The sequence below is a fragment of the Leishmania panamensis genome, assembly GCF_000755165.1.
Source record: "Leishmania panamensis strain MHOM/PA/94/PSC-1 chromosome 2 sequence".
Taxonomy (NCBI): Eukaryota; Euglenozoa; class Kinetoplastea; order Trypanosomatida; family Trypanosomatidae; genus Leishmania; species Leishmania panamensis.
In genome coordinates, this window is record NC_025865.1 from 1 (window position 1) to 17,105 (window position 17,105).

The following is a 17,105-nucleotide window of genomic DNA, read 5'->3' on the forward strand; positions in this document are numbered from 1 at the left end:
CCCCGTGTCGGAGAATAGAGGCGCTGCAGAGGAAATGATGTGGAGGAAAAACTAACAAACCATACGAGAGTGTAAAGACCCTGGCAGAGAGTAATATCTGTAAAACCGTTCGCAGTCGCGGGTGGTAGCTTTTCCTCTAAAAAACTGAAGATAAGTGTTGGAAGTGAATAGTTGCACAGAGAGAAGACGCGACCAACATAGAGGAAGACCTACACACACGCACACACATCGGTCAACACAGATTTAAGTACAGGAAAGCGATACGAAAATGAGGGAACGGGGCAATCCAGCCAGAGGGGGGGGGGCGAGAAGAACCAGCAAGAAGAAACGTAAGTCGGGTAGCCAGAGAGAGCCGCGGGGAGGAGAGACCGCACAGGGGAGGGTGTCAACCATCGGTTACTGCTACACGCACAGAAAAAAAAACGTGCCTACATCTTTGTTCGCTTCTCCCCCGTCGTCCCGTTGTCCACTGTCTCCTCCCTCACACCTCATCGCTTTTCCGGTGCCGTTGACTAGTGCGTTACCGTCGGTTTCTCTTGTGAGGCACACGTCGGGTGCACGCGGGCCCACACGATTGCTGGAGACGCATTCGTCCTTCGGCGCTCGTCCCTCTAAGTGAGAAAGAACACGCCCGCAATGATGAAGAGCGCCACGATAATGAGCAACTTCAGCTGCTGCTGGATTTGGATAAGTAGGGATTCGTTCCCGCTCTTCACGCCAACCATCGCGGTGGTAGCACTGCTCCGTTCGCCTGTGGCCTTTTGGGTCACGAAAACCTTGCGCTCACTCGGCTCGAGATCGCCAATGGCATATGTGCTCATCATTTTGTAGGCAGCGGGACTGTGCCCGTTGTCCGTAAAGGCCTGAGTCGCGTCACCACCAGCATTGCAGAGCAATATGTCGCGGCCACCGGGATGCAGGTCGAGAAATTTGGTCACATCGTATACTTTGTTGTTGATAACAAACCAAGCACCGTTGGCGGACTTCTTGGCAGCAACCTGCTCCAGGGAGATGTAGTGGCGACGCTCATTTTCAGACAGCTCGCCAACCTTGAGCTCCTCTAGCTTGTACTTGGCACCTCTGCTGTGGTTTACCGCCTCGAAAGCCTCTGTGGCATTGGTGCCGATGTGAGCGAGCAGAGGATCTCGACCTCCAGGGTGATCATCGTAGAACTTGCTCACATCGTACACGGAGTTGTTGATGATGAGCCAGCCGTTCTCCTTTACGTTGTGAGCTGCCACCTCGTCCTTGGTGTAGAAGGTGGGCATTGATGTCGCTCAACTGCTCGGGCAATGTGCCGGGTAGAAAGAAGGCAAAGTACAAGGGAGGAAGGCAGGCCACTGGCTGTCCGCCACTGTGTAGGCTGCTGTACGGCTGCTGCCGTGTGGGCTTGTGGGGGAGTGGTATCGGCGCTCGATGTTCAGGTGCGTATTATCAATGAAGCCACGAAACGTTGGCACGAGCGCGAAGTGCTACGAGTGAGCTGAGGCAGGACGCGGAGGTGGGGGGAGGAAGCAGGGGCTGTGGAATATGCAAAACAGAGACAGTAGAGAGTTGCAAGCGCATAAAGTGAACGCGGCTGTGCGACTCCCCTCTCTCCTTCCGCAAAGCTGGAATGCAAGTGCAAAGAATATCCCCAAGGGAAAGGCTGAAAACGCGATGAGTGGCGTACTTCTCTCTAAGCGACTGAATCTCGCTCCTCGGACGAACAGCCTAGCAGGCTGGACACGGGAGTACGAAAAAGGGGTGGTGGCGGCCTTCGCGTACGATTGCAGCGCTTCCGCACACTGCGTTGTTTTCTCTTTTCTTTCTCCCTCTGTGTGTTGGGCTACACGTCCCACTGCTGGGCAACCAACTGGAAGGTCTCCCTGTACACGAGCGCACCAAACTGAAACGTCATGTCAAAGCCGCTTCCGCCATCCGTGCCCAGCAGCGAGAGACACCTCTCTCCCTCGATGGCACAGTTTACGTACACTGTCGCCTGAGTGCCAAGCTGCTTTGCAATGCCACGCACCAGTCGCTGGCTGAGGCTCGTTGAAAACGCAGATTGCACGCTGCTGTTCGCTCCAGCTGACGTGTCCTGTTGACGAGTCGCCTCGTATTCCATCAACAGCGATGAAGAAATGCTGCCGCGGCCATCGTCCCTGCTGAGCTGGAGTCCAACAGCGACGCTGCAGGTCCCAAGTCGGGGCACGTACTGGCTCGTGGGGCTCTCCGAGATGTGCACCCAGAAGAAGCGAGTGCCGAACGCGATCACTTCGATAAAGACGTTTGTGACGAACACCAGCTCCATCGGTGCGCTGGCGCGATCAGCGCGCATCTCTGCCCCCTTGCTGCCCTCATTCGCCTGGTAGTAAAAGGGCACACGCACAGCAACGGTGTTCGGGGCAGGCATCGATAGGGGAGTGAGCATAAAGGGAATCAGAAAGGTGCACGCCCAGGAGACAGAAAGTGAGAGAGAGAGAGAGAGAGGGGGGTGGGACGGCGTAGGTGCGCCCAAACGGGTGGGGGGGGGGGGAATGTGGAGGCGGTGTTCGTTGCTGGTGCAGGTGTGTGCGGGCTGCAGGAATGGCAGCGGAGGACGGAGTGCGGCTGTGGAGGTGAAGTGAAAAGGCACAAGAAAAAGAGAAGCGGCACGGGCTGGGTGAGGGGCAGGGTAGAAGACAGCGATGGGGCCTATCACATTGTAAGCCATGCCGCGGCAAACTCGTCGGCCCAAAGGTGATTCATCCTGCCGCAATGGAAACACACAAATAGCGCTTTGCAGTCGCCATCACCGATGGCAGGTGAAGCAAAAAAAAAAAAAAACGAAAAGGGGCACAAGTTGCCTGCAGCCTTCTGCGCTCTCTTCTCTCGGCACACAACAAAGGGGGAAAGCATAACCACAACGAGCGCATAGCCGGAAAGGAGGGCGCCTTCACACGCACACGCACATAAAGCTGAGAGTGAACTCCTGTCGCGCACAGACATGAGACGAGGCCTTTGCAGACAACAGCGGTTCGGTCACCACCGCCCCTCCTCACTGGTCTACTCCCGGGCCAAACCAAACTGTCCCATCGTCCTCCTCGTCGGAGGAGGAGTCGAACCCTTTCTTGCCAGCCGCTTTCAGACTCGACGAGCCCCGATGCTCCTGGTGCTGCATGAGCAAGTCGGTGACGAAGTCCGCTCCGCCACCGATGGCAGCATCACTGCTGGCGCCACGATGTGCGGATTCAGCGAGGAGGTCCGCAAACAGGGCCCCAGTGGAGAGAAGGTAAGCCTCGCGCAGGAGCTTGTGATTTGCAATTTTATCCACCTCGTGACTCACGTGGGCGAAGAACAGCCGCTCCAGTCGCTTGTCGATGGAGAGGATGCGTCGCACGCACTCCTCCTCTCGCATCAGCTCATAGTCGCAGAGCTTTCGGTAGGCAAACATCAGAACGGAGCAAAGTGCAGGGATGACAGCGTCGTACGAGGGAGAGGCTGCCGTGTACTCGAGGTGCCGCTGGTTCAGAAAAATATATTTGACTTGCGCGTCGAGGTCGGAAGATGTGGTCGTCACCGGTAGTGTCGGCACCCCATCTCGCGCCTCTGCGTCTGTTGAAGTCTGCAAGAGTGACTTGAGGCCTCGCGACACGTGCTGGCGGAACTGCCGGAGGTTGCGCTGCGCCAGCGCCTTGGAAGCCGCGCCGCTTGCGTAGGCGACCTCGAGCTCCAGCAGCAGCCCGTAAAAGCACTCCACAAACTCCTCCCCGCCAATAGGGACGAGGAGAATCTCAGAGAGCGAAATGGCAAGCGCCACATAGCAAGGAAGGTAGTAGCGCGCCCAGTCTTCCGCCGAGCTACTGCGCTGTTGGATAGCCGCCGGGGCGTTAGCGATGGAAACGGTAATGAAGTCCGCCTCTGCCACGTTTGGATCGGCCGAGGCGTTGCTGCTCAGAGACGGCCGCGCCCCTGTAGTACTTGCCGCGACTGCCACTGGCTTCTCTGCAGGCAGCCGAATGAGCCCCGCCTTGCTGACACCACCACGATCAGCAGGAAGGCAGGCGTCCGCAACGTTAAAGTACTTGCCTATCTCATACAAGTCGAGGTGCACTGTATTCATCCACAGCGACCCCTCTTCGCTGTGGAGCTCCTTCAAGTACTCGAGGTACTTGACACGTTTGTTGACAGCAAACTCGACGAGTGCCGTGCGACCCTCAACGCCTTTTATTTTCAAAACTTTCTTCAGCATGATTTCAGCGAGTTGCGCTTCTGCTTTAGCGAAGGCCGGAAATCAGGGGGGAGAGAGGGGGACAGTGATGCAGCAGTCGGTGCTCAGCCAGCGTAGGAAGGATGAAGGCGGTGCCAGGCGCTAAGACACCAAAAGGAGAAGAAAACAATGCGAGGAGAGAAATCCGTCAAGGGCGAGGGAGTCCCCTTTGCCTCTCTCAGAGAGGAGAGGCGCAGGCGCCTGCGCATCCCAGGCGGCACGAAGCAGAAGGCAAAGGCATGCAGACTTGCCTGGCAGCTGCGGCCTCTGGCCGGGAGCTGGTGCCACGGAGCCCGTATAGGTCGGTTTTCAAACTGCAGTGCGCACCTGCAGCTCACCTAAGAGGTAAGCGCAAGCTCGATCCAAAGTGTATTTTACAAGCACAGAGAAACGCTGCTAGACAGCGGGACAGACGCACACACGCTGGCGTAATCGCGCACAATTTCTGTTCTGCTCGTTAGGTGGGAGGGAAGCAAACAGCGCATCGTCTTCTTGACAAGGTGTGCACGGGATGAAGCGGTCCCTCAGCAGCAGCCTTCTTGCACCCCCCCCCTCCCCACCCGCCAGGTGTGCGCGCAGTCCTCATGGGGGGAGAGGTGCCGGCGGCGATATCGCGGATTATGGGCACACGCACAGCTCCATGTTTTTTTGCTTTGCGTTGGTTGTTTGGCAGTGACAGCACCGCTGCGGTCAACTCGGCTGTCACTCCGCACACGCACACAGAGAGAGCCGGAGGAAGACGTGGATGAGCCAAAGCAAACCAAAACGAAGAACAACAACAGAGAAAAAGGCGCTCGGCGTGCGGTGGGGGAGAGAGTGGGGCGGTGTGGCCGAGTGAGCAGCAGGGAGAGCAAAACGAAGCCGCAGAGTGAGAAGAGGAAGAAAAAGCAACGCTTCTGGAAGGGGTCAGTCGCACAGCACAGAGTGTAGGAGAATACCAGAGGAGAGTGAGGCTTAAGCTGCGAAAAACTCACCCCTCCCTCGGCGACAATGACGGCAAAACCCCGATTCACAGACGTGGGGGAAGCAGAGAAACAGCCCGGAGGCTGCGACATGAAGAAACGAGGTAAAGATTAGCCAGCCAATGCGTGTGCACGAGAGTCCTCAACAACACAATCAACCTTTCAGCTTCAGCGCAGAAGGAGCAACGCCACAGGCGAGCGAAGTCCAGACGGCAGCGAAAAGCGGAGAAAGCCGGCACAGCACATCGAAGGGTCGGAGGAGATGAGAGGACTCACGCACAGGCACCGAGCCGATATTCCAAGGAGAGGGAAGGAAAAGAAACTCACGTCGCGCTCCCAGACACAGAGGAATTGCAGACGCCCGCAGGCGAAGGTGAGAAAGAGTACGGCGCACCGTGAGCTCGATGCAGCAGGGAGCCGGCTACCACAAACGGGGGCGCACAAGATCGGTGGAGAAGAGGGGGAGGGCAGGCAGATGGGCCATCGCCAATGCACGCAGACACGAGAAATAGAAAAATAGCGCACTAAGCTGTCGTAGCAGCGGATAAGGGCTCAGCAAGGGAATCGCAAAGCGGACATCAGCACCACGGAAAAGCGGGGGAGAGTGGCAACGCACCGACTTTGGGGGAGACAATAGAGAACCTAAAAGACAATCTGAAAGAGAAGCAGCCAGGGAAATTTTTTAAAAGCACGCGATCGCTCTGGCGGACTCTAGCAGGAGATCAACTGGCGCGCGTCGTGTGTGTGTGTGTCTCGTGAAGTACGAATAGGGCGGATGAGTCCAAGACAAGAGTCAGACGTGGGAGAGGGAAGGGGTCGTGTAGATGTCCCTAGGTGGGTCATGACCCTCGGGAGAAGAGGCGCATGTGTGAGGTCGTTGACTAGCAAGGCAAGATACTGTTCTGCAGAGGGGTCGCTTGATACCGCCAAGTGAGATTCGATCCAAAGGCTACCGCGATGGTTGAAGCCAAGAGTCGCAGTATTGACCGCCTCCGGTGTTTTCATAGGCCACTTCTTGAGCAGGGGTCCCTACCGGGACCCGCAAGCGCTGGTTAACGGATAACCGAGCCTGCGGGGGGAACGTCTTTGTGTAGTCCTCCTGCCCAGCCAGTGCCTCGCCTCAGCAGAAGGGATTCACACCTCACATAGTTTATTGTCGACTTACGCACGTCCACAGCACCTGTGAGAGGGAAATAGATATCATTAGAGATCGAACAGGGAAGCAACAACGTCACCGCTCCGCTGCCACCCGGAGTCGCGTGCAGCCCCTTTGAAGGGGGAGAGAAAAGGGGGAAAGGCCGCGGTGCGTCGCTTTGGAAACGCCGTTTACGCTCTGTAGACGATGGAGGCGGGGCCTCGGACAAGCATGGACTCAACGCCAGAACTATTGGCCTTCGCGGAAACCAAAGCAGGCGAGGAGACAGTCCCTGGCCTGCCAGACGAAGCTGAGGGGACCTCGCGCGCCTCGTCCTGTTCTGCGGTGTCTGCATTCCCCTCCGCAACGAAGGAAGCAGCGGCGGACTGCTGAAGCATCCGCACAACACTCATTCGGAAGACGGAGTGCCGAGGCCAGGCGCGGACGTCTTCAACAGAGTCCACCCAGCGCTGCAGCCAGTACATCACCACATTCGTGCGTCTTGCCCGCGCATCGCCATGTGGCCCCGCCTGCTCGCTGGACCACATGTGTGCTGGGCAGCCGACAGCCGGAGGCACCGCTACCCCGATGTTCTCCGACAAGGACGCAGCCTTCATGCGCGAGGTGTGGGATGGAGAAGCAGAGTCCTGCATGAACCACCACTCCACCTCCGCCAAGGGTGTCAGCACACAAAGCGCGACACAGTCAGCAGGAACCCCTGCGGAAGTGCGGGACGAAGTCGAGGTCGAGGCCTGGGGCTGCTTCGATCGCTTCGACACGGCACTGGTCCACGCATCAGCCAGGTATTCTTGAGAAGTCGCACTCCCACACCTCAACTGCAGGTCGTGTAGCACCGCCCAGTCTTGGTAACGGACACACGACGTCGCCACCGTGGAGCCCGGGTTGGAAGCCTGAAGCAGCCGAAGCGCGCTATCGAGAAATCGCCTCTGCTCCTCGTGTTGCCACTCCGTCTGCAGCTGCCGCCACTGCAGGGAATGAGGTAGGCAATACACCGTGCAGCAGTCGTGGAAAGTATCCCCATTATTGATCGAGTCGATGGGACGAACTGACGTCGGGAGGCCCCCCGCAGCAGCGTGCAGCACCTCTTCCACAGCCGCGAGAAGAGAGCTCGTAGGAACAGCGGGACAAGAGTCGCTGCTCACCTGCGAGTCAGCCCGAGCTGCTCTGCGAAGCTCAAGAGCGAGCTCTTGGAGAACACCAACCGTCACGGGAGGGAGAGCGCTGGCCCAAGAAATATTTCGCGGCTGATGCTGCTCTGCTGACGCCACCCACTGTCGAAACACCGCTGCCGCGGCTGGTGTAGTCAGCGCCTCACTCACAGCGCTGCCGCCACAGCGCTGTGAGTGCACCCCTGCAAGAACCGTCAAGACGCGCAGGAAAAAGGTACGGTCGGCAAAGGAGGCAGCAGTGATGTGTGTGACGTGGTGCTGAGCAGCCACCTTGAGCTCAAGAAGATCAAAAAAGGCAAACACGGTCGATGTGTTGGCACACACCAGCCCCGTACCAGTAACCAACGCCTGCACGGCAGCTGCATGGACAACGTCTGCCGTAACAGGGATCTTGGTGTGCATGTAGCTCACCAAGCGTTGTAGTGCCATCCCCGCCGCAGGTGTACTGAGCATTACCGCCGCCACATTGCGCTCCTCGGCAGCAATGGCGCGTGACGCAGGCTCAGAAAGTTTGTTGAAGAGCGCCACAGCGCGGCTTGACACGCCTGCAACGCTGCACACCCGCAGGCAACTCGCGAGGACATCCGGGTGCTGTGTGACGTCGATAGCGGAGTGAATTAAGGTGCGACGATAGACCTCCTCGAGGAAACTTAGGTACGTCGCTGTTTTGAGGGGGACACGTGCGAGTGAGTTGAGGACGGCGCAGAGGGCCAGACGTGTATCGTTGATGCAGTCGTCGTTATACCCCGCATCCGTCTCCTCCACCAGGCGCAGGTACAGCTGCAACACAACATTGAAATGGTCAACGTTGGCATCAACGCCGCCAGCGAGTGCGTACAGCAGTCGCATTGTGGCTCGGGGCTGCTTCGTCAAGGACGACGTCCAGCTGCAGCTGCCGCACGGAGACGGCAGCGAAGCCTCCGGTGCAGCAGAGTCCTCGCTGTTGTCCCTATCGTCGCTGCTCACTGCAGAGAGCCTCGCCATGGTGAGGCCTCGATGAACGAGATAAGAGTACGCCAGCGGAAAGCCGCCATTGACTGTGCTGTACACACACGACGTCGAGAGGCTCGCGTGAGTGCGCGGTGCAGCCGCAGCAGTCATCGCGCTCTCGTACAGCGTACCCACCTCAGTAGCATACCATGTCTTGAACGCCACCGCCTCTGTCGGAGCAGCAATGACCGTACACTGGCCAGGAGTACTGCTGGTAACGCTGTCTACGCCGCGGATGAAAATAGCCATCAGTGACTGCGCCACATCCTCAGCCTGGCAGACTGCACACAACTTTATACCCACCTCCAGCACCTGCCGCTCCACTGGTGCGAACAAGAGACGCGCAAGCGACAACGCCGCCTCACTGCCCGCGGTGGAGGAGTTCGCGTGCGTGGAGTGGTGTCGAAGCCACGGCGCACAGCAACACAACACCACCGCGCGGGATTCCTGTACCGTCTGTGCCCACATCTCGCTCAGTGCACAGAGAGGTGTCCGGTAAACGTCTTGCAAGACCTCCGTGGTGACCGCAACGTCTCCCTGAACTCCCCGGTTGGCGTAGCGCCGGCGTCGGTTCACCCGCTGCAACTCGTGCGAGAGTAGCAGCGCACGGACCGACGCCGGCAGTGACGCCGCCCACTTCATTGGTGGTGCCTGCAGGGGTTCGTCAGCGGTCTTACCCGCGAAGCCGCCCAATCGCGCTGGTGCCGCCGCTGGTGCAGCGCCAAACGGCTGCCAGAGATGCTGCAGAATCACAAAACTGCACACCTGCGCCTGGATGCCCGTCTGGCACACGCGCAGCAGCCACGGCGATAACCCCATCAACGACATTACGTCCACCGCTGCACCATCACTACCGGCGGAGGCGTCGAGGCTTTCCTTGACGTCTAGGTCTTTGGCAGCTGTTTGGGATTCGGCACGCTCGAGAACGCCAAGCTCGCGCATCAGACCTGCGTTCGAGGCGGTGGCAGACGTCTGGCGTGCAATTTGCGGCGCCAACAAAAATAGGGCCTCATCGCCATCGCCGTCCATCCAAGCTGCGGTGGAGGCAAAGGCTCGCCCGGCGGCTCCCCTGCTTGTATCGGGATCAGCACAATGCTGAACCGATGAGGAGCATTCCTTAAACGACTTGTTTAGCTGTCGAGACGCGGTGACAAAATGCCTCCATGCGCTTTCTCGCTGCTGCTGTGCTGCCGGTGTGGTGGATGCTGCACGGTATGGCACGGAGAGGCTGCTGAACAACATCGCATGAACATCCAAAGAGAAAACTGGCGTCGCTGTCGTGCTAAGGCATCGGTGCATGCGTGCTGTGCCTCTGTAAAGGCCAGCACTGGCGCTCTCCGCCAAAGATGAGCCCCTCATTACATCCGCTCTCTGTTACTGCTGTGTCGCTTCAGCTGCTTTGCATCGCCCATTGAGCGGACAGGTCACATGTGAAGAAGAAGTCGCGGTGGCAGTCGGCCGAGTGCCAGGGAGTTCTCCGCCCAACAAGGAGTAAACACACAAACGAACACTCAAGAGGCAGGGAGGGGGCGGAGCAGTGGAAGTGGAGCAGCGGCACGTCCAACAAGCACATTTCTGAAAGAAGGGCACGTCTGGAAGAGCGACATTGAGGACACAAGCAAAGTAAAAACGCTGGCGCGCGAACGAGCCCGAACTCCTGCATAGACACCGTCAAGCGCTTCACAAGAGTGAGACGCCACCAGCTGGCACGGCGCACATCATCAGCTCGCCGCGATACGCTCGCACGACTTGTAAAAGAGCACTGAAGATGCGTTGCTGCTTTAGGAAAGAGAAATCGAGATAAGCGTTAGCAACAACGATGACGTTCACTACGTCTGAGATTCTTCAAAGTATACACTCCCGCCCTTCGCTGTCTATGCGCCTCCACATTTCGGCGCGCACGCTGGCAGGTGCCTCCCTGAGCTCCATGCCCTGGGGCTTGAGCTTTGCTAAGAGATTTTCTCCTTTGGTTTCTTTTCCATCTACACGACTGCCCCTTCTCCCCTGTTGACGGGATGGGGGGGAGAGGCACACCGCAGCGCGTGGCATCGCAGGCGCCAGCGCCCCCCCCCCCCATCCCTGCCAACGCAGAGCCGCCTCTGGTGGTGACGGGCCCAAGCGCCGGCGGCGTGGGGAGGTCCGAGCGACTCCCGGCTGCCGGCGTCGGTGGCCAGGTCGTGGGTGGCGGTGCGCCGGAGCGGCCTGCCGCAGTGCCCACGTCCGGGCCATCGATGCGATGGGCGCTGTGCCACAGCGCGACTCGGGCGGTATCCCACCCGGGCCTCGCTGTGCCCGCTGGTGTGGGGGGCTGAGCCAGCCCGAGGGGGATGCACCGCGTGGCGACCGGCACGGTGGGCGTGGCTGCGGGGCGGGTGGGGCGGGGCTCGAGTGCTGTGGGAATCGGGAGTCCCGTGTCGGAGAATAGAGGCGCTGCAGAGGGAAAGCGCAAGAGAGGCGCACGTTGTTGCTTTGGTGCTGTTTTGGGCTTAGGCGGTGTGGCACTACCCACGCCGTGTCGTGTCCTCGGCTTGAGCCGCGATAAACGCGGCCGTGGAGACGTACCGCGTCCCTTCAGCAGCGGACTGCGTGACGTGGCAGAGAGGGGTGCCGCAGGTGCTGCAGAGACCCAGCGCCACTGCTGGGTCAGCGCGGTGGTTTTCGTCTCTCAGACACGCCTCCCTCCACGTCTTTGCCTCTTGCCGACAGATTTGTCTTCCCCGCCTACGCACCAAGTCGCCCTCGACGGAGAGCCCGCGTTGCACGACGCTGTTGTGCGGCACAGCAATACCAAGTGGTCGTCGTGGCGTAGTGAGACCGGTGGAAATGTTGCTGACGGACTCATGACGTGATGTGTCGCTGAGTCCCGCAACGAGACTCTTCTGTAACACCGTGGCAAGCCGAAGCGCGGACGGTGTGGAGGGAGCCACAAACGTCGGCCATCCACTCTCGTGTCGGCCTACGCGGCTTGTACGGGCCAAACTACTGCTGCGGAAGACAAGCGCACAACAGCGACGACACACATAATCGCAAGGACCTGGCGAGACCTCCTCCTCTCCGGCGACGCGAGTAAAGGGCGGGTCCAGTGTAAAGTTTGTTGGTGAAGGCGCGCCAGCCGGACTCAGCATGGCATCCGAGTGCAGTGGAGAGCCACCTGGAAGCACGCCCTTCTCTCTGTGCGCAGCGGTCGATACAACATGATTGCGCACTAAGGACATGCGCGCCGGGGAATGTGGCTGATGCATTCCCCAAAGACCACTTCCACGGATGTCCGTAGATCGGAAGGACTTGCACAGCATCTGAGATGAGGTGGCAAACCACCGCCTTCTACAAGTCAGTGGCAGAGATGGCCATCGGCCGGTGACTGTTCGAGTCGCTTGAGCTACTCGACCGCCGCATGCGCAGCTGCGCCCTAACGAGGGGGTCATCTGTCCGTGTCAGCTCAGCTTCTTTGCAGTCCGCGCCTCAAGTATGTGAACGAAAAAGAGCGAGAGGTGTGGAGAGCACAAAATGAAGAGTTGTCGGCAGAGCAGAAGAGCTCTGAAAAGAACAGCACCTCGATGGCGGGTGCACTGTCCTCCGTTCCACTGATTCGCTTGTTATTATGAGCCCACTGCAGCACATCTGGTGCCGATCCCGGCTAGACCAGAGGTGTGTGTGGGGGTGGGGGGAAGAGGGGTATCAGACGCCATGAGGGTATACCACTTCTGGGCCTCCCTTGCCATCAGTTGGCCCTGATGCCCCGCACCGCTGCGAAGTGTACGCCGCAGCCTCATCATGGCCGAGGAGAGTCAGTAGGCGACAGGTGGCTGCCAGAGGCGAGAGAGAATCGACACCTACGCCCCATTTTGGTGTGTATTTTTCGTGTTCAAGCAACCGACGCTCGTCGGCGCTGTTGGCGAAATTACGCAACGCCTACATCTTTACCACAAGTCGGCCACTATGAGAGGCGGGCAGGGGGGCACAGGCGTGCAGAGGACCAAAAGTGCATGCGTCCTACCCACACCCGCACTGACCCAACAAAGACACCCAAGGCGTGCCGTCGCAGCCCACCACCAACGACTTCTTCTTTTCCTCGCATACGCGTTAGTTGCCAAACAAGAGAACAACGCCCCAAGACGCCTGATCGTCCCTACCCACCACACGCACGCAGCACAGGCAGGGGGGCAAAATAGAGCAACGCTGCTGCAGAGAGAGGGAAACAACGAACACACCGGCGAAGCAGCTCAGCCGCGGAATAACAGCGAGCGGGGGAGAGAAAAGGAAAACGGGAGCGAGAGAAGATGGCAGAGAGGACGCCGTACCAGACTGCAGTTGTCACCGCATCGCCTGCAGACACACACAGCAACAGTGAATGAAGACGCTTCGCCAATTATGAGCGGGCTGATGCGATTGGGCAAACGAGCTGCGCGCGTAGCGCAGCAGTCACCTATCGGACACAACGTTCTTGACGCCACAGGCAAGAAAGGAGAATCACAGACAGTGCGCGCGCGCCCCCAGCGATGGGGGGCTGGGGGGCGGATGGCAGGCCTCCTACCACCACCACAGGTTCAACGAAGAGATGCGCCCACAAAGACAAAACAAATCCACGAAAGCCTGCGCATCTCCACCTCCCCGCAGCCTCTTAGCGCCGCCTTCTCCTCTTACCGCTACTCGAGCTGCTTGTCGCTGCACCAGGCTGCAGCGTCGCTTGATGATTTCCCCTGCTAGTATTGGCGCTGGCGGCCGCCGCCGCCTCGTCGGCGGTACTGCCACGTGGCAGACGCGATCCGCTGAGCTCCTTCCGCAGAACCTGGCCAAAGTTGGATTTAAAGTAGTTCACTGACTTGGCAGTGCTCATAATGCACGTGTGCTTCTCTCTTTGGCTGTCACGAATGCGCACGAGGCATTTGGTCGGTACGATATCGCCAGCCCTCGCCGTCGGCTCCGCCGTGGCAAAGTGGTAGGTATTCTCGCGGGCCTGTTGCTGCTCCTTGAAATAGTCCTCCGCCGTCCCACAGGGTGTGGCACTCGTGCGATAACGGAAAAGTATAGCCGCCTCGCGTGTGCAGAGATCCTCCCATTCGCTGCGGGTCAGCACGTACGCGGGTTGGCCGTGCGTGGCCCCCGTGACAGCGTTGTCCAACCCACTGCTGCAGTGGTTAGCGACGAGCTGAGAGAGGTGAGCGCCAGTGGTAGGAGGGCAAAGCATTCGCGACGCCATGGCGTACTGCTCGGCGAGGTAGGCGTCACCCTCCTCCGTCGGTGTGCCGTCCTTGGTGAGGAGTTCCGCCTCCTGTGCCTGCTGCCATGCGCTCTGAATGTATGCCTCAGCCTCCTTGAGCGCCGCCGCGCGCCGCCTTTCCGAGAGTAGAGCTCGGCCGTTAGCACGAGTGTCAACCCGCTCCGCCTGCGCCGCGGTCGGCACACTCCTCGGGCCAAAGCCACCCTTCAGCACAATCCAAATGGACCCGCCGCGCCTGCTGCGCCGCTGCGAGCCCCTGCGTACATCGCGCGTGGCTCTTTTCGAGGCTTTAGCGCCTGTCGTGCACACACCTGCACTCGAGGCTGCCGCCGCTGTGGCAGCCTCGCGTCCATATCGTTGCTCTTTTCGGTTCGCCTTCAGCAGGTGGAACATTCTGCTGAGCTCCGATAGCAGCGCCTTTTCCTCAACCGGCTTGCGCATTCCGCCTGTTTTGGTAGACATCGCCGCGAGCGATAGGCAAAGCGCTTTGGTGGAGAATAAATCGAAGAACGCCCGCCTTGGAGAAACCTGAATGCCCCTCACCGCTGTCAGTGGTGGCGTAACGTGGCAGAGACACGTCAGCGTAGACTACAATGAAAAAAAAAGCGAAAGTGAAGCTGAAATTGCCGCGTCGGGTGCTGGCGTGGCACAGCGAGCCTCACCGTGGGTCAGAGCAAGCGAAGAAATGAGGACTAGACGGGAGTGTGTGGCCGCCACTGCCTCTGCGCTCACGCACAGGCTCCGTAGAAGTGTCACCAGCCAGCACAGCCGGTGGTTGCATAAACAAAGAGAGACGAGTGACGGTGCGCAATCCCGCAATACCGACGTGTCGTGTGAGGGGGAAGGGGGGAAGGAGGCGCTGGGTGGCGGAGGCAGGGAGCACTGGGAGCCCATCGCACGAAACAGGACGTACATCACCCGCCAACACAGCGTAGCATGGGGAATGAAAAGTCGATCTGATCACCAGGGGTAGGCTCAGGAATCACACAACTTTCATTTCCCTCCTCTTGCTCTTATCTCCCACTCGCTTTGTCTCGTGCGTTCGTAGCTTCCTGATCTACACCCCCACCCCTCCTCCCTCCGAAGGGGCGCCGCGCCCCAAATGCGCTCACCCCCTCACCCTTCATCAGTTTCACCCTATTAGCGTCTTCTCATGTGTCATTACCCCAGCGCCGATTCGCCAGCAGCTGTGGCACCCTCCTCCTCTAGGGAGTAGAACGGGGCAGTCCTCGACGGTCACAACCTACAGCGCACCGAGGCACCACCCACCACCACCCCCTACTGAGAAACATTCATCTCCACATGGCTGCAAACACACAGGAAAGAGGCGTTTTTTTTTTCTCAGACAAGTGTTGTCCCTCCATGGGCAGAGAGCGCCTCGCCCTCCGCTCCGTCACCGCGACACCCAAACTCACAGTGCACCAGGCAAAACAACGACACACAAGACACTACAGCAGACGCGCGGCATTTCATCCGGGGAGTTGGGCAAAGCAGCACCAAAGCAACAACGTGCGCCTCTCTTGCGCTTTCCCTCTGCAGCGCCTCTATTCTCCGACACGGGACTCCCGATTCCCACAGCACTCGAGCCCCGCCCCACCCGCCCCGCAGCCACGCCCACCGTGCCGGTCGCCACGCGGTGCATCCCCCTCGGGCTGGCTCAGCCCCCCACACCAGCGGGCACAGCGAGGCCCGGGTGGGATACCGCCCGAGTCGCGCTGTGGCACAGCGCCCATCGCATCGATGGCCCGGACGTGGGCACTGCGGCAGACCGCTCCGGCGCACCGCCACCCACGACCTGGCCACCGACGCCGGCAGCCGGGAGTCGCTCGGACCTCCCCACGCCGCCGGCGCTTGGGCCCGTCACCACCAGAGGCGGCTCTGCGTTGGCAGGGATGGGGGGGGGGGCGCTGGCGCCTGCGATGCCACGCGCTGCGGTGTGCCTCTCCCCCCCATCCCGTCAACAGGGGAGAAGGGGCAGTCGTGTAGATGGAAAAGAAACCAAAGGCTCAGAGGAGTAGATAAGTTCGGGGCACCGAGGTTGAAAGAATAACACAAATCAGCTCTCTCGCTCTCTCCCTGAGCGCCGCTCTGAGAAAGCCAACTTCGCATTCTTCACTGAGGATTCAGCTGACCACATTCAGAAAGTGTGTAAGAGAGGAGAAAGGGGGAAGAGAAGTGAGGCTTGCCGTGGCTCACTGCCCTTTTGCAGGTATACCGTAGTATCTGTTGGTATGTGCATTCATGGGGACGCCGATGCAGGTGCATCGCCACAGCTGCATCCACAGGCACACCGGCCCGCCCCAAAGTGACCCCGCATACGCTCACAACCCCGCTTGAGCAGCACATCACCCCCGCTCCCTTCTCTCTTAATCGACGTACACATCTTCGCTGGCACGCATGCGAACGTACGCTCCACTCAGAGGAAGTGAGAAGAGAGAGAGGGTGAGAGAGAGCAACGCACTCTAGCGCACTACCTGCCTGCCTTCACTCACAATCGTGCTGAGGGAATGAGAAACACGCCAGCGCTTCCCAAGGAGAAGAGAAAAGGTGAACAAGTGAGAGGGAGAGGAAGAGAGAGAGGCTCACCACGCGTACCGGGACGTGAGACGATAAGTGAAATAAGCGGAGCAAATTGCACACGCGGAGGAGGAGAAATGGCGGCGCGGGGCCGCACGTAATGAGGGAGCACACCGACACACCCAAAACTGTCAAGGAGAAGCAGAGGAGAGGGGGAGGGAGGGAGGGGGGAAGAGCGCCTAAGAGATCAACTCGGCATGAGAAAGCCACAAGTGAAGGAGAGCCTTAGAAGACTTCCAAGAGAAGGCCGGGCGCCACTCAGGGGGAAGGGGATGGGGACGGAGCCGCTGCCACTCACAGAGGTGAAAACAGAGTTCACTGGTGAAGCAGCGAAAAGGGGGATCGACGCAGTCGAAATAAAGCACCAGTGGAAGAGAGAAATTAGAGCAGGGTTCCCTTGTGTATTCACTTACTTGCCTCTCTTGAGTCGTGTGTGTGAGCGTGAGAGAGTGGAGGGAAAAGTGGTGTGGCGTGACATACCGCACGACTGCTGCCGGCACGAGAACAAGAAGCAGCAGCAGTAAAGCGACACCGGAGGCCAATTTCATTACCGGAGAGGCGAGGCAAGAGGAGGGGCGCATGCCTCCATAGCCGCAGAAAGCAGCGCGGGCCGAACAGCCAGCAGAGAGCACAACGAGGACAAAAGAAAAAGCGCCTTTATCGGAGAAGCCGTACGAGCGAGACGCCAACACACACACACACGCACACGCGAAGTAAAACAAATGAGGGACACTTTGCTGTCACGGGTGCTCTCGACTCGCATCACGGCAAACCCGCTACGCCTGACAACGGCAAAGAA

General features: G+C 59.3%; 6 protein-coding genes across 6 annotated transcripts, besides 2 other annotated features; all 6 read right to left on the minus strand.

Moving 5' to 3' along the window:
- Nucleotides 1-611: 611 nt before the first annotated feature.
- On the minus strand, nucleotides 612-1,268 carry LPMP_020010 (cytochrome b-domain protein, putative; the record flags this gene model as incomplete). The annotated part of the gene is made up of 1 exon (XM_010699844.1): nucleotides 612-1,268. The coding sequence occupies one exon, from the start codon at nucleotides 1,266-1,268 to the stop codon at nucleotides 612-614; it is 657 nt and encodes a 218-aa protein (XP_010698146.1).
- A 560-nt stretch (nucleotides 1,269-1,828) lies between these two features.
- Nucleotides 1,829-2,413, minus strand: LPMP_020020 (hypothetical protein; the record flags this gene model as incomplete). The annotated part of the gene is made up of 1 exon (XM_010699845.1): nucleotides 1,829-2,413. One exon carries the CDS (start codon nucleotides 2,411-2,413, stop codon nucleotides 1,829-1,831), a length of 585 nt encoding a protein of 194 aa, XP_010698147.1.
- Nucleotides 2,414-3,019: 606 nt separating this feature from the next.
- On the minus strand, nucleotides 3,020-4,213 carry LPMP_020030 (hypothetical protein; the record flags this gene model as incomplete). The annotated part of the gene is made up of 1 exon (XM_010699846.1): nucleotides 3,020-4,213. The coding sequence occupies one exon, from the start codon at nucleotides 4,211-4,213 to the stop codon at nucleotides 3,020-3,022; it is 1,194 nt and encodes a 397-aa protein (XP_010698148.1).
- A 2,306-nt stretch (nucleotides 4,214-6,519) lies between these two features.
- On the minus strand, nucleotides 6,520-9,450 carry LPMP_020040 (hypothetical protein; the record flags this gene model as incomplete). The annotated part of the gene is made up of 1 exon (XM_010699847.1): nucleotides 6,520-9,450. One exon carries the CDS (start codon nucleotides 9,448-9,450, stop codon nucleotides 6,520-6,522), a length of 2,931 nt encoding a protein of 976 aa, XP_010698149.1.
- Nucleotides 9,451-10,524: 1,074 nt separating this feature from the next.
- Nucleotides 10,525-10,891: a repeat region.
- Nucleotides 10,892-11,009: 118 nt separating this feature from the next.
- On the minus strand, nucleotides 11,010-11,933 carry LPMP_020050 (hypothetical protein; the record flags this gene model as incomplete). The annotated part of the gene is made up of 1 exon (XM_010699848.1): nucleotides 11,010-11,933. The coding sequence occupies one exon, from the start codon at nucleotides 11,931-11,933 to the stop codon at nucleotides 11,010-11,012; it is 924 nt and encodes a 307-aa protein (XP_010698150.1).
- Nucleotides 11,934-13,129: 1,196 nt separating this feature from the next.
- Nucleotides 13,130-14,191, minus strand: LPMP_020060 (hypothetical protein; the record flags this gene model as incomplete). The annotated part of the gene is made up of 1 exon (XM_010699849.1): nucleotides 13,130-14,191. The coding sequence occupies one exon, from the start codon at nucleotides 14,189-14,191 to the stop codon at nucleotides 13,130-13,132; it is 1,062 nt and encodes a 353-aa protein (XP_010698151.1).
- A 1,124-nt stretch (nucleotides 14,192-15,315) lies between these two features.
- Nucleotides 15,316-15,681: a repeat region.
- Nucleotides 15,682-17,105: the final 1,424 nt, after the last annotated feature.